Source organism: Melozone crissalis, unplaced genomic scaffold (assembly GCF_028551555.1).
Source record: "Melozone crissalis strain CALT ecotype California unplaced genomic scaffold, PUWL_Pcris_2 ptg000027l_1, whole genome shotgun sequence".
Lineage (NCBI taxonomy): Eukaryota > Metazoa > Chordata > Aves > Passeriformes > Passerellidae > Melozone > Melozone crissalis.
In genome coordinates this window covers 15505517-15521910 of record NW_026535805.1, presented here as the reverse complement: position 1 = coordinate 15521910, position 16394 = coordinate 15505517, and the positions used below count along the sequence as shown (strand labels likewise).

The window sequence follows — 16394 nt, the reverse complement described above, 5'->3', positions numbered from 1 at the left end:
GAAAAGTCTGAGAAATCTCTCTTACCTGGCAAAAAACGATGCTGCCACTGAGGTGCCTGTGGATACTTCACTGGAAACGTATGTGCTCTGGGAAGCAGGGAAGCTGTACAGGGAGGGCTTGTCTGCATTGTAGCGGTTCAGGGCTGCTTCAGTCAGGCCCTCTCGACCAGTCTCTGTCATAAGCTGAGATATCTGAAGACAGAAAAAAAGCAGAAGTGTCACCATCTGAAGCTCACTGGCTGACCCCTCCTAATCCAGCAATGCCTCTGGATTGCAGATGGAGTAAGAGAGAGGCACTTCGTTCACTCCCTCTTTGCTGCTCTGTGAACAAGTTTATTGCTGCTTTCACACTAATCTACAGTACCTCAGCTTTGCTCTAACCATGTCTGCATTAGAACAAATGGGATAAATTTATCCCACCACTAAAAATGTCAATAATGTACACGGTTTTCCATCCATACAGAAAAGAAAGAGTAAACCATAATCTTTGCTTGGTCTTACCTCAAGATAAAAGAAAGATTAGATTTGTGCAAAACATGTATATTTTACTTCAGAGGAGTAGGGGGAGGGGGGAGGAATTAAAAGGACAACATTTTTTGTCTTTGTAAAATAACACCTCTCTAGTGTATATAAACATTTTTTGACCTTTCTCCAGCAAAATCAACAGCATAGGAGAGAGCCCCTAGGGATCTTAGGCAATTTATCACCTCTCTGCAAAATTGGGATCATTACTATTCTCTTTCATTACCTTTCTTAAAAGGTTTTAAGCATCATGTGATTTCATTCTTCTGATGACCCATCTAACATTTTTTACTTATTAGGAAGTCTCTTCTCAGCCTTTCATTGTCCGAAAAGAATCAGAGTTCCATCAGATTTGAGCCAGCTCTCCTCAAATCAACTGAAAGATCTTTGACTTGCAAGAAAGCTGGGTAAGCTCTACTGAGGCAACTCCTGAATAGTTTGAATTCAGTTTCTTGACTCCTTCTGTATGAATTTACAATGCTGTCAAGTTCTCCCATGCTTCATGCAATTCCTAACAAATTCCTTTTCCTCCTTCCCCTCATTTTCCATGACAAATAGCTTCTGTTCATCAATGCATGTCACAAAATTGCAATGTATGCCTAAAGAGAACCCTCTCAGGTTATTGCTATCCACGGCATAGCTTCCTTCCCCCTGCGAAAAGTTTCCAAGAGGTAGTCCCTCACCTGTTCAATTTCACACCTCTACTTGACACCACAAAAACAACAAAACATCTTTGTGAGGCACATCAAAAAAAATATTTGAAATCATCCTGAAGTTCTTTTTCCACTTAGGCTTGCATTATTTCACCTGCTAAACATTTCAGTAATTAAAAGCAAAGCTGAAGAACTGATTTTTATTTGTGAGGGAAAGAAGACATGATATGGCAACATTTTTTATACCAACTATCATGCAGTCTCTGTTTCTCTCACAGAAAATTGCTATCCATTCTGCTATAGCTAAAATAATCTGAGTGTTTATCCTTATTCTACATACTTGTAGACCAATGAACTGTAATACTTCAAGAACAGGAATGTTAAACTAGCCTCTCTATTTTTATGAGGAACCAGAAGATTGCTGAAAGTGCCCCCATCATGTTAATCCCATGCTGAGCCATTCCAGTTTACAGGATTCACTACACAGAATGAGCAGTGCTCTCAGAAGGCTATAAATTAAGACCTGGACTTAAATCATCTCATACTACTGGTAGAATGCAGGAATTTAGGCTGCCTGCCAGAATACCTCCTTGCATTTCCAGGGTGAAGGCAGACAGTTCTTCAGTGTCCTGCTACCTGTGTATGTCCAGCTGGGGCACTCAGCACTCTTGAATTCACTAAACAATATTTCCTTGAATATCACATAATACTTGATAACCCAGCTATTTATCTTTGCAATGAACTAACACAAGATTCTGCTCTGTCCCCTTCAATTATCCTGAAACCAAATTCCTCACCTTCCATAGGAGCTACTAAACAGACAACTGCTAAAGAGACAACTCTCCCTTCAGAGAAGTGTACATATACAAACCTAGCCTCATCTTAGCTCATCCAATGCCAATATATGTCATCAGGATGGTGCATCATTAATTAATTACCATTGCTGGCAGTGTCACTGGGAGCTGCTACTCCCATGGCAAACAGAAAGCAGTTAAGAAGTTGGTGAGTTGAATTATCTCAGCTGCAATCATAACCTCCCCATCTACTGCCAAATAAAGATTTGCAGCTCCAAATAAGAATTTCCACAGCCAGTGCAATACACTTCTATTGGCATCAGCAGATCCCCTGAAGTTGTGAGATGGTGAGGCTTGAGAGAGGCATTTCAGACAACTGCAAAACAGGAAAGTATTTCTGTGTCTTGGTGTTTAGAACAACATAAAAGCCATTGGTGACATGGTTTCTGCAATTGTCGAGACTTTCTGGTGATCCTTGTCCACATCCACAAGTCTAACATGAACTTCAGAGTTATAAAATGCTTCAAACTTATTGTGCACATTGCTTGAAATGTTCTCAAGCTTCCCAGAAATTGTCTAGATGCTTGCTTTCTGAGCTTTTTTTTATAAGTAGTTCTTAAACACAAGCGCCCCAAAATAATCACTTAACAAACAGACATGACATTCCTTTAGAAAGATATAAACCACTGCCCCTCACCTATGCACTCAGAGAAAAGTATATATTAGTCAGCAAATAAAATGTTAATGCTTTTTAATAAATGGGGATGAAGATTTTATAAAGCCTGTTGTCTAGATGACATTTTCTTATTGTAAACTACAAAGGAAATGAAGAAGGTGGAAATAATCAAATATATTCACAAATTCTGTATTTGTGCAGTACCAAAAATAGAACAGAGAGAAGAGAGAAAAATAATACTTCCTTTTGTAATCACATATACTATGGGCAGATGCACATTGGGGTTGTTCCCTAATTGTAGGGAATAAATAATATAATATAATTTAAATATATATATAATTATAAATAATATAATATAAATGCTGTTTTATCATGCGTCCTACACAACAGTCCAAGAACTCCAGGGATGGTCAGCTGCTCAAACTGCAAGTTCTGAAACATCCCTATGGTGCTGACCACCAGTGCCTGCTGGACGGGCAGCAGCTCTCCTTCCTGCTCAATCACACCACTTGCTTTGCTGCAGAAAACAATGTGAACAAAAAATTGTTCACATTGACATATCATCTGCAAAAAGCAGCATCCCCGAGTGCCCTCCTAGAGACACCCTGGATGGGCACTCATAAAACAGTGTGGGGCTTGTTAAGGACCCTCTTGATCCTGAGGGTCCAGCAACACTGCCTGGTTTCCTTACAGATGCTGGTAAACTTCCCAGGCAAAAAAATCTGCTTCTTAGCAGGAACTCCCTTAGAACTAAATTCCAAATATACATAATGTCTATCCTTGTGCTCCATTGATTTACTCTTCTCCTCAGCAGGGACACTTCTTAGTCAAGACTGTATTACAGGGATTCCAAAATGGGAACATACCTAAGACACAGAAAAACCAATATAAAATAAGAACTGGCCTAGCCATAGTTAGGGATCTCCTAAACTAGAAATTATCTCCACTTTTAGCAATTTTTATTTCTACTATTGAGGGATTTTTTCAATAGTGAAATGTCTCCAGAAGCATCGAAAACTGAAATATTAACCTGAATTTCATTCTCTAATTCTTAATCTGAGAAGCCTGCAACACTACTTTGTGTTACACAGGAAAAGAGCCACAGAAGTATCTTATGATACTCCAACCCTCATAACCTCTAACAGGTTTTGTCTGCACAAGTTCAAGTCACTCTGTTGCTCACTTTTCCTTACATCCCTTTGGTCATGCTGCCAGTGGAAACAAAGGGAAAGGAGGTGCCATGCCAAATTCTGTGCCAGGCTGTGAACCTTTTATAAACCTTTCCAGAGTATTGTTTCAACTGCACGAATATGTACGTGTGGGTCAATCTGTAAGCTGGGTACCTCACCAGACACCAAGATATGTGCCCACAATATTTGACTGTTAAATCTTCATTTGTTCCCAGAATCCAATACATATACGTAAAGCAGGGGTTAGAAAGGAGCCCAGAATATTCACATATCCAAAAACTACTGACTTCAAGTCAGTTATTTTGCATTTCTTTCTTTTGTCTCACAGATTAAGAGTGTGGAGATCATTCAAGCTATTAAGCCAAACTGAAGAGTGATATTTGAAGGCACTATTACCATCTCATTTACTCTGTGCTCCAGTCACAGTACCAAATTAGCTCTTTCTCTTCTGGCCGTGCTTTTTAAGTTCACACATATGCAAACTTGAGTAAATAACCCAGGATATATCATGCATTTAAGGAAAAAATGCTCATAGAACAGACATTTTCAAAGTTCTTGCAGAATTTTTTTCCTCATCCCAGTTCAAAGAACATAGTTGAAAATTACTCTTTGAGCATTAAAAACCTCAGGTGATTTTTTTTTAAATCTTTTTCTTTTTCCACACTAACATATGCCTGGCAAGCACAGTTCATGGAAATCTGCCCCTTTACCGTCACCATCTCTCTTAGTAGATGCTGTTTCTGTACTTAAGGGGGAAAAGACTTGATTACTAAATTCTCTTTCTTTTTTGTGAGTACCCACACAGTATATACATGAGGTTAAAGATCAGTTAATAGGATATATTTTGAGACATTCCTTTATAGAATTTTTGGCAGTACATCACTGCCTGGATAAGCAACAAAAAGACAAAGCATGAAACAACGCAACCTTTCATGCCTCAATAAAAACCTTTTAAGTGCACATGGAACAAGACAGATATCCCTCCCAGGGCTCCATTTTTTTCTTCTGTCTCATAAATGCAAGGCAACCATTAACCTCCTCTTTCTCTGCTTTCTGACACTACACAGCAAGAGCTGGAGATAAATCATGATTTAAATTCTGTACTTCATAGGAAAAAGATGGCTCTGCAGTTAAACCACAGGTGTCAGCTGGGATAGATTCTCTTCCCGTTCCAATTACAGAGTCTCTCTGTGCATAAGATTTGCCATTGTGCAGTATGAGGTTACTCCCAACTGAAATTACCTATGCATACCTTACAAATGAAAGTTAGCATTTTTGAAAGATGTGAAATATCCACTGCTCTGGAGGTAGCGAAGCATTCGGGAACATCCCCACAATCTAGCTAACATCAGTAAATGACCAATGAAGTGGATGCACAGAAACATGTGAAATACATCCATATCTGAAGGTAAATTCAAAATATAAATCTGTGTTCAAGTTCACTATAAAGCAATTCTCAGTGTGCAGAATTCCTAACCTCAGGAGAGAAGCTCCCCAGCAAGAAGAAACTGAAGGTAGAAAGCTCTCTTTCATACACTCATGAATGACTTTTTTGGCAATCTACTCTTTATTCAGAGCTGCACTGAATTTTCTGCCAAATAAATACTGACTAAATTACTTCCTGGGTTATTTTAGACAATAAATGTCTACATTAACCAAGAAAAAAGTTCTTCTGAAAGACTTGTCTTTTAAGGATGAGTTGAGGGAAGCACTAAAGGATACATCTCTCAAAGCTCTGCATACCAAAAACACTATAAATTAATATAAACCTGTTTATAACACAAGCTTAACAACTTAATACCAAGTTTTCCATTGAGCATAATCATGTACTCTGGCTGTTCTACAATATTAATATTTTTACCTTGCAACCAACTCCTTTTGGTCATCAGTTTCTTCTCAGTCATAACATGATATTCTTCCCATTTGGCTCCAGGAGGCTGGTTTCTGATGTATGGGAGTGATGAAACAAGCAGTGGGAGGTGCAGCTCACAGTACATCCTGCATGGGATCCAGCTTCTGACACATGCATGGAAAACCAAATCTTTCCCAAGAACTGAGCAGCCCTGTTTTTCCTGGGCTTGATCTACTAATTCTTAAACATTGAGGCAAGAATCTCATTTACAAATAAATTTTGAAAACTGAAATAATCTGTCGGCTTCCTTTAGTGCATAAGAGTTCACTGTCTGATGTGCTGGTACAGCAGATTGCAGAATGAGATTAAAAACCTGAAGTTTTCTCTGTCAGCCACCAGCTTCCCAGCCACTAAAACTGTCAGTGGAATTACAGTAACTTGCCTATAGGAAGCAGCATCAGAAAAGAAACGGAGCAGGAGCTGACACTTCTTGAGTCTCTTCAGAAGGGAGGTTAATGAAGAAAATATTGGAATTCTACCTCACCTGCAAAAGGCATTTCTCACCAAGGGAATTTATCAGTAAGTAGTAGGCCTTCTTCCCACAAGTTAGCAATTTTCTCTGAGCCCTTCTGGTAATCATGACTTCATCCTTTTTGCCTAACATGGAAATTCTGCATTAAGTTCTGTGCAGTAAGAAAAAAAGTGCAGCATAAATTTATGTTTGGTAGCATTCAAAGGACAAGATAAAAGCTAGGATTCATTGTACTCAGTATAAAAAAGAAAGACAAATGTGGATAATTTGACATTTATTAGATTTCATTTTCATAATTTTATCGTGTTGTGGGGAGATGTTAGCATGTGAAAATAGGAAAGATAAATAATAATGGGTCAGTTTCAAATACCCTTGTTAAATTCAGCTTTAAATGTTTTGAGTTAAAGCTGGTAGAGTGTTTATTGAACTACCATTAAACTGAAGTTGGATTTTAAGGGCAGAGGGGTAGAGAAAAAGAGAAATTTTGTGCTGCCCACACAACTATTAAATTATTAACACATCCTTCACAGGGCAAAAAAGGAACAATTACACCATTCAATCAGTGCAACTTGAAAGTGGTGGTGATTTCCAAAGTCATTCATCTTTTAATACACCACAGAATACCAAGGACATACTCTGCATCTCTCACAAATCACTCACTACAACAGAAGACACATTTAAAGAATTATTCAGGACAAAGTTCACCTTTAGAAAAAAAACCATTTTGAATCAGTAAGCAAGTTCCTGTAGCTAAGGGCACTGGCATAATCCTACAGCATTGTGCCATTTGATTATGACCTTTCTCAGTAAAATACTGAGCAGCTCTATAACCGGAGATCACTGCAACTACTGATACAGACTCTGTTTGAACAAGAGCAAGACAGCAGATCCTGATAGCCCTTTCCTTGTCAAAAGAATGTGTTCTATGAGAAAGAGGCTGACAAAGGACACACATAATGTCAAGCTGCATTCAAACTCTTTCTTGGATGTAGACATCCTGAAGCTGCTTACCAAAGGCAAGGCACTGTTCATTGTGAGCACTGAAACTCTAGAGAGTATCTTTGCACACACTTTGCTCCTACTTCACACAAACCTGCACACAAAATCTGATATATTGATCTAGTGGAAAGGGCTACTGTAACAGCACAGATTGTGGGTAAACAGTAAACAAGGCACCTTAGAAAGAGTGAGGTTTTTCCAAGGGAGAATCACTGGCATAGTAAGAATGCTGATTATGCTTTGTATTCAGAGTCATTATATAGTCTAAACTACTTTTATTTAAACATAAATTAGTTACCGTGACAGCATGTAGAGTTTAATTGCAACCTCCAGCTTCCTGCTGTCCAAAAGAAAGATGACTTTTGACTATTGCAGCCACCTCCCATGTCACTGTAGAAAGCGGATAATAATGATGATGATGATGACTATCATCATTATCACTATTATTAACACAGATCCAGTGCACTCTTCAGCACAAATGAAATCCAAATTTTTGCAGGCATGGGCACATCTACCCATTAAAGCTGCTAAGTTATATTTAGTTCCATGTCACACTCAAGAGCTCATTAAATGGAAACATTTTGCCCTGAATTGCTGAATGTCTCAAGATCAGCTACTTAGAGACTGATCAGGCATCCAAATAATGGTGGATTCCTTTTCCATAAGACATTTTCCTCAAATTCATACACTTAAGAGTTCTGCCTTACAAAGCAGGGTTTTTTTTCCAGTTGGAACCCTCTAAGAGGCTGGGATTTATCCAAGAGTACTATTCAAGTGGATGACTGATGTCACCGTGAGATGTCTCACAATGATTGCTGAACAGTCTTGGAAATCCAGAGAGGTCCTGATTGACTAAAAGCTTCAAAACACTGTCGTAATTTTCAGGAAAGGTAAAAGGAATGACCCTGGTGACTACAAGCCCATCAGTCTCACTTCAGTGCCTGGTAACATCATGAGGAAGATCATAGTAGGAGTTATTGCAAAACACCTGAAGGACAACACAGTCATTGGTCACAGCCAGCATGGTTCTGTGAGGGGATGTCCTGCTTGCCAAACCAGACTTCTTTTTATGACAAGGTAACACACCTTGAATTCAGGACGGCAAATATCTACCTCAAATGAACTCAATCCCTGTACAGAAGTAGATGCAAGTCTGCAGTACTCCTTTAGTCAGAGTGACACAGCATGCAAATTTTATTTATTAGCTGCTTCTTAATTATCATACTATTTTCTGAAAGGTAAGGTCTCTACCTTGTTACAAAACCACAACAGCTATCAGAACTGCCTTTTTCAATACCCTTAACGTTTTCTCATGTTCCTTCAGGATTATGCCAGCCTTTTCTATTCCTCTCCAAGGAAGCTACAGGCTGGACAGCCATTCTGGGGTGTACATATGCAGGCTCTCCTTGCCCCAGAGGCGCTCAGTGAAGCAGACTTGCCACAGGCAGACTCCCTGTAGGGCTGTGAGCATCCTTTTCAAGTAAAGCACCATCAGCCAGGCCCACGTACACCTCTCATTCACAAAGTTCCACCAGCCAAGCCTCTGCTGACAGAACAGCAATGTAAGGTTTCCCAGCTGGCACATTCCCATGCCAACTCTGCAAATGAAAAATAGGAACATCAGCTAGCAAAGACAGGTTCTGTTCTCAATTTTGTGTCTCTAAGCATTTTAGCAATGCAAAAAAAGGCACTGTGCAGCAACACAATAAAACTGCTTCCTTTCTCGTCAAGAACACAGCAATAACATGTCAATCTGTTGGAAAGCTGAGGCTGCCTATAGCTTTCAGTTTATTTTTTCTAAATCTACTTTTATGAAGTTGTTAATTCTCTTAGCTACCTGTATATCTTGCTGCATTATAAAGCTGTGCAGCTAGAAATTAATCTGATCTTTTTGCACTATGTCTTATTCTCTATCAGATTAGTAACATTTTACAGGAGAAAATGCCTTTCTTTTGTGTGACTCAGTCAAAGCTGCTTTCATACATCCAGATTCAGCACTCTCACTGTAATCCCTTGTTGCATCAGCCACCTTTTGAGTCCTCAGCAGCCAGGCTAATTGTGCTAAAATAACTGGTGCAGCAATCGAAAGAGGAGTGTGTCTGACTCCTGTCTGCACACGTGGGGCAGCAGTAAAATGAAGTGACTGCATTTCTGAGGCTCTATTGCACTGTGTGCAGGAGTAATGCATTTGTTATGAAAACAAGCTTTCATTTCTCTGATCAGTTACCAACTGCCAGCAATGTCAAGACATCATAAGAAGTTCAAATCTTACTGTAGCTGTTTCCTTATCACAAACAACAATCTGTGAGACACTGACCTTTCACTTGTCAGTTGACAAGAACAGCTCTAGAAGCTACCAGAGTGTGACAGCATGTGGGCTTAACTTAAATGGCATTATTGACCCAGAAAGGAACCTCTTTCTGTAGCTAGCAAGAGAATAAGGAATAAAAATCGCAATTTGTTTATCCACACATAGGTGGAATCATTAGTCTTTGTTTAAGCAAAGACATATGGTTAAATTCTACCACAAAAAATACAAGGAGAGAGTTCATTTAGAGTATGGAAAAATCATCTGACAGGCTTAGAGATTCCTGCAATGATTACTGCATAAGCATTATGGCATAATGCAGATTCAGTCCACACACATAATCACCTCTAGGTGAGCAAGATCTTAGCCCCCCCCCTTTTTGGGGGGCTAAAATCAGTACACACCTGTCACTGTCATATTTTCTGGAAAAATCACCTCGCCCAGGATTTTTCTCCTGGGAAGCTGAGAAGCCTCAGAGAAAAAGGAAAACAATATTATCTCATCGGCTTCTCCTGTGTTTTGCTGCTTTGGAATGTGGTTGGAGATTGTTTATCCAACATGGGAATTGTTTTGACTTAATGACCAATCACAGTCCAGCTGTGTCAGGGCTCTGGAGAGAGTCACAAGTTTTTCTTTAGTATCTTTTAGCTTTTTGCAAATATCCTTTCTCTATTCTTTAGTACAGTTTTAGTATAGTATTCTATCATATCATATCATATCATAATAAATTAGCCTTCTAAGAACATGGAGTCAGATTCAAATCATTCCTCCCAACAGGGAGGAGAACTCATGAAATACCACACACAGCTGGCAGGTCTCTTCCCAACCTGCTCATGGAAAGGTGCACGGGTTTGACCCCCAGGGATCTAGAAAGTTTCTATTTGGAAATCAGTACCATTCCAGTGGCTTCCCCATCAGAAATAAAACATGACTGTCAGCTTTTATATAAACTGCTGACACAGGTTTAATTATATTAGTGCTGGCAGATACCACAACAACCCAAATTGCCCTTTTCTGTCCCCCTACTGTGAACAGTCCCTTGAAGATTCTCCTTCCTTCATTGTACCAATGTGAAAATGGGGCAACAGCTGATATTGAGTTACCAGTGCTCATGGGAGCAGCCATGAAAGTGTCTCATTTCCAGAGGAGTCTTTAGCTTTTTTTGCTAAAGAAAAAAACCCTGACTGTTCTGCAGAAGTTACACATCAGCAGGAGTGACCTCTATAAATTTAACAAGGTTGGTCTTTCTAATCTGTCACAATACATGAACACATCTTTCTGTCATGTTAATAGTAAAAAAATCCTGCTAACGTTTTTAAAGTAATTTATTACAGCAACAATTATAACTTTTAACAGGAATACATGAAAAGAATGCAAAAGGTTCCAGAAGAGCCTTCCAATGAAACCAGGAACTGGACATAAACAGTTGCTTCCTGCTCTGAAGGTCAATGCCTTAAGCCATACATTTGGTTGCCCTATTACCTTAGTTTGCATAGCTACAGCTGTTATTAGCAGCCATAAAAATCACCCAACTGTAAGCATTTGACTTGGAGGCCACTTCCTGGGGTGAATTCCAGAGGCTGACAAGGTGCTCAGTTATGCTATGCTGTCTTCTCTTTGCTCTAGATTTATTGCTCTCTCAGCTAATGGAAGAAAAAAAAAAAAAAGAGAGAAGCACATCCTCAACTGGGCTAAATTGGATAAAAATTTAGTTGGTGCACACTGTAAATTGTTAGTAAGTGAGCCTCTCTCTGTTCTGGTTCCCTTTCAGTGGCATAAATGGATCAAATTGTGACCATCAGCACACACACTTGGTATGGTACTCCACTTGGAATGGGATGGATCTTTCACACACAGCACCAGCTCAGCTTTTTACATATGCTCCTATACTACTCCTATTTTCCAAGCTAATTGTGTTTTTTGTCTCCTCACATTTGCTGCAACTTCTGCCATGCTTTCCATTCAAATTGTTTGTTTCAGCTTAGATTTGCAAGCCTTGAAGGGATCCAAGCTAAGCACCATTTTCCAGGCTCTAACTCAGTACTACATTATCCAAAGCTGACCTAGCATTTAATTCAAGTGCACACAATGATCTGTCCCTAGTATATGCAATTTGCATTTTGGTTTGCAGGAACCATCATAATCCATCTTCACTATGACAGCTTTACAGTACAAAGATGACATTCCCATGTGTCCCCTTAGGGCCTTTGTACACTAAAATTTCAAACATGCTAACTGTCCATTCTCTGCTTTAATTTTGAGCACATTCACTTGCAGACTGGGTAATTAATACCAATCCCCATTTCCACTGACCAGCTGAATAAGGTCAGATGAAGAACAATATTTGGCTCTCATCACTGATTTTAAATTATTCTTTTTTAGGAAATGCTGAGACATAACTCCTTTACTATTCTCAGATGAGATTTTAAAAAATCAGAAATCAATTTGGAAGGTATAGACTACAGACATGCATATTCTCAAAACTGCACCATTCTGAAAAATTAATTAGAGAGAGGAACGGGCACAGGCTTTATTCTGGGTGTGCTCTACTGCTGTTTCTGAAAATGCAGGAGAGAGAACAACTGAATATCCATTCAGCACTATGCAGCACTAACAAATAGCAATCACTCCTCAAGAGATGATATTCTTTCAAATTCCATCAGTATAACCTATCATGGCAATTTTGAGTGGAAAAATAACAGCCTGATTCATCAGGAATTATTTTCCTCTAAAACAGAACACAGATCAAACCAAGGGTAGACACCACACAGCTTTAATGACTGTGTATGATTTGCTCTCTAGGAAAAGTGCTGCAAAAGACAAATACAAGACAGTCATATACAAGGTCTTGTGCATCTTGCTGCCCAATGCATTTAACTCTGGAATGCAGCACACACAGTAAATACTACCAATTCTTTACTCTTTACTCATAGCTACACTGTGTTTATACTTTCACAGCAAAACTTGTTCACCGTACCTATCCACAGCATGCTCTTCCAGCTTTTGTTATAAATTACTGCCTGTCTTTGAACTACACTAATGTCAGATAGATTTGTGCTTTGCACATAGTCTAAGACTCTTGTCATTATTTAAATATTTGCATCCTTGTAGGCTTATTATTTCCTAACTTTTACTAGTAGAATTTGATCATTTTATTACTATCTGAAGGTTTACTATCAAGTTTTACAACTACATTAATTTCTTTCTCTTCAAAGTCAGCCTAAACTAACTTCAAATGGCACAGTCATACTTCTTTTTCTTCTTTTTATCTTTTTTTAAACACTTTGACAATGAATACAAACTTTCTTCTACATAGGACACAAACAAGAACAAAAATTCATTGCCCCAAGGACTTTGCACAAGAAACTAAACAGACAAAATGTACTTCACTATTGTTTAAAAATAAACAGTGATTAAAATTAGTGCAGGAAAAATTGGTTGATATTTTTGTAAGCAAACAGAAGGATTATACTAACTGGCCCCTTGGGGATGAAGCAGATTTACAACAGATTTAATTAAATGTATTTAATGAAATTCAAATATAATAGCAACAAACTAGCATACCATCTGAAATGATGCCTGAACTCTAGTAAACTATTCTGAACTGTAATAAATGTCTCATTGTCACCTTCAGCTTTAATTTTGGCTTATCACACTGAGAATTTTTCTTTGCACATGAACTGTTTTGAATGTTTCCCCTCCATTTTATTTAGTGGGTTTACAATGCAAAGTTTTCAGAAGCTACTTTTAAATTAATTTTTGAAAGGAACTCTTTCTTCTATTTTAATTACTTTTTTTTTTTAATAGAGTATCATGGACTAACTTGTCAAAAGAAGGATCACTGACCACAGGTCAGTGCAAGTATAGTGCTGTAATCTGTTTAACTGGAGTAAAAGGTCCCACTGTCTCTTCACCAGGTTTACTATAGGCCCTTCAGAAGTCATCCTGCACAGACATTTACTCTAGGACACATGGAAAACAAGATGGGGCATGAACCAGCTCCAAAATGTAGAGCAGTACCACATATGTGGGATAACAACCAAGCCTTCCAGAGCTAATGCTTCCTGATGCTCACTGCAGTGTCCCCTATGGACAATGGGGTTCATTCACAAAGGATTCAGTCTTATCCACCATGAAGAGCTGATTATAAAACTCCCAACCAAAAAAAATACTACTTTTTCAAACTCATTTTTTCCATTTTCCAGCAGAAAAGCATTACTGTAAGGTTCCCTAGGAAAAAACAAACTACTGTAGGAGAATGAAAGGATTTTAATATTTCCTGGAATTACTTTTATAAAGTCAGAACTCAAGGCAGAATAAACAAGAAAGATATATCCTGGACTCAGGAGCTTTTTGAAAAAATATGTTTCAAAGATACTAAAACCTAAAAACTTCAGAGGTCAATTTAGAACTTCTACAGTCTTTTTCTTTCCCAAGGGCATGCTTTCAAGTGAATCCCACTAAAGCAAAGTCCTTATTTGCAAGTTTCTTTTCTTCTCAGAAAGCACAGTAGCAGCTTGTTGTAAAAGGCAAAGTGTATGAACTCTGCACAGTTGATAAAAATTCCAGCTCAAGCTGTATTTGAAGATAAAAAAACAATCAACCAGCAAGATAATTTTAGTCTGTCCCTTCTGTTACCAATGTTTTTTCAAATTGTTCTGAGTCCTTATGATTTCATAATCCACTCTGATATTGATTCTTTCAGGCAGGCACAGAAAAAACTACCCTCAACACACGAAATGACAAGATGGCCCTTTTTGTCCTGAGTGTAACAGCAGAAAAGGTTATTCTCTCATCTCTTCTGCATAGCAGCCACCTAAGGAATACCCTTCAATCTTTCTGGGCATCCACTTCTTAACATGCATAGCATAGCACAATAAAATTTGTTTCTTCCCTCCAAGCATTATTTATCATTTTAGACATATGGACTTTAAAGTCTGCAAAATATTATAGTTACCAATTCAACTGGGTTTACATTACATGTTTCCCAGTAAAATTTCACTTTTTACCACTCCATGTCCATGCAACATTGAAAAAATCTTGGGAGGAAATTCTCTAGTGGCCTAAGCACAAACTCTTGGTGTAGTAGAGCTGTGGCTACTGATAGGTCCTTTGGCTTTCTCTGGTAGCATCTAAAGATTCCTCAAGAAATTATGAAGAAATACTTATACTCAATGTATTCAAATTGGGCAAAAGAATACTAGCAGCAATAGCACTACCAAAGAACTTTTTATCAATCATGAATCATATAAAATTTTCCAGCAGATAGAAGGGGATACTGAGGAATAAAACAGTTGTTTTCCAGTATTTCTGTTATGTGTTTTTAACTTAAAGGTGCCTTCCCCCTCTCTCATGCTCAAAAGGAAATCAAGCCATAATAATCCTCCACTGCCACACTTGAAATCACCTTCCCTGGAGGACAGAGGAGGAATAAGGTGCTTTATTATTCATATTCACTGAATCATAAAATGCCTAGAGGCCACAGAAGTAATGGCCCGTTGCACCGGTGCCAACTGTCCCTGGTTCAGAGACAAAGCACTGAGATGGCAGGGAGAAGTAGCAAATATTCCTAATATATGATTAAGGTGATTGAGCAGTGAATGGAAAAGGAAGCAGAAAAATCCACATCACTGAGATTGGAAAAATCTCATAATCTGCACATACATAACACCCCTCTCTCAAGCCCCTTTCCAGAAACCTTGCACTAAAGCACGTCAGGTGTCTGCATTTCATCTACTTTTACATAAATAGGAATAAATCTTGATAAGCTGGGCTGTGGCAATGTTTAAAAGGAGCTTTACAAAGGTTCTGAAGTGCAAGACAACAGTCAGGAGATCATAGGCATCACTACTAAATCCTGGCTGCAAATGGCATATCCCAGCATTTAGGATTACAGAGGCAAAGACCCTTGTGACAAGTGACTAAGGATGAAAAACAATGAAAAGCCAGTAACATGAGAACTAGATTTTTCCCTCCAAAGCATTTAGCTGCATGAAAACAACTTGATCTCTCATTCAGCATTTACATCTAAAAGTAAAAAAAAAAAAAATATATATATAAGCTTTAGGACACCTTCTGTTGCTTTTGTAATTTATCAAAGAAGCGTGGTGGCCAGGAACCTTTTGCTGCATTGTTCTCTTAAGTCACTTGAATAGTGTCTTGTTATATTATTTACTGGACAGGACAAACAATAATATTTTTGGTTTACATTAGTTCAAAGCAAAAGTATTAGAAATCTCAACAAGCGTGCAAACTAAGCCTCAGTTAAACCTACCCAGCATTGCAAGACTCTTCAAAATGACTTCTGCAGAAAGTGGTCCAAATGCAGACAAAGCTTCCTGAGTGCATTTTCCCTGTCAGTCCTGTCTCTGATCACTGCCATGATGTATTGGAATCACACAATTACAAATAATGTCACATCCTTTTCTACCTCCTGCACGCTGGCAACAAACTTCACACAAAGTCTTCAGGGATCACAGAGACTGATCAATTAAGCACTGATAGTATCTCATTACATTTTCTTGTGATGCGCTCTCTATAATTTCTTTAATAGCACTTGAATTAATTTTCTATTTTCTACGTGGCACTGCAATAACAGAGAAAATATACACGAATAAAACAAAGAGATGACTGTGCTTATGATTTGTGTTTAAATCCAGCTACATTGCCTAGCTCCAGCAGCCTGAAACCTGTCAGGAAGAAAAACAATAACAAACCATATCTGTCATCTATCTTTTACAGGAAAGAGTATATCACTATATGCTTCAAAAAAGTGTTGTTTTGTTTTTTTTAAACCAGGCCTAAACTCTGCTTTTATTAAGAGCCTTGATATAAAGAATGGGCAGGATTGATATTACAGGTGTTATAT

The 16394-nt window shown here is 38.4% G+C and overlaps 1 protein-coding gene across 1 annotated transcript in view; it reads right to left on the bottom strand.

The window, feature by feature from the left end:
* The window catches only part of KIF26B (kinesin family member 26B), a 270240-nt gene that overhangs the window by 160677 nt on the left and 93169 nt on the right, over positions 1-16394 (bottom strand). The window contains exon 4 of the mRNA XM_054280550.1: positions 26-192. Within this exon, the coding sequence (XP_054136525.1) occupies positions 26-192 (167 nt within the window). The remainder of the gene's footprint in view (positions 1-25; positions 193-16394) is intronic.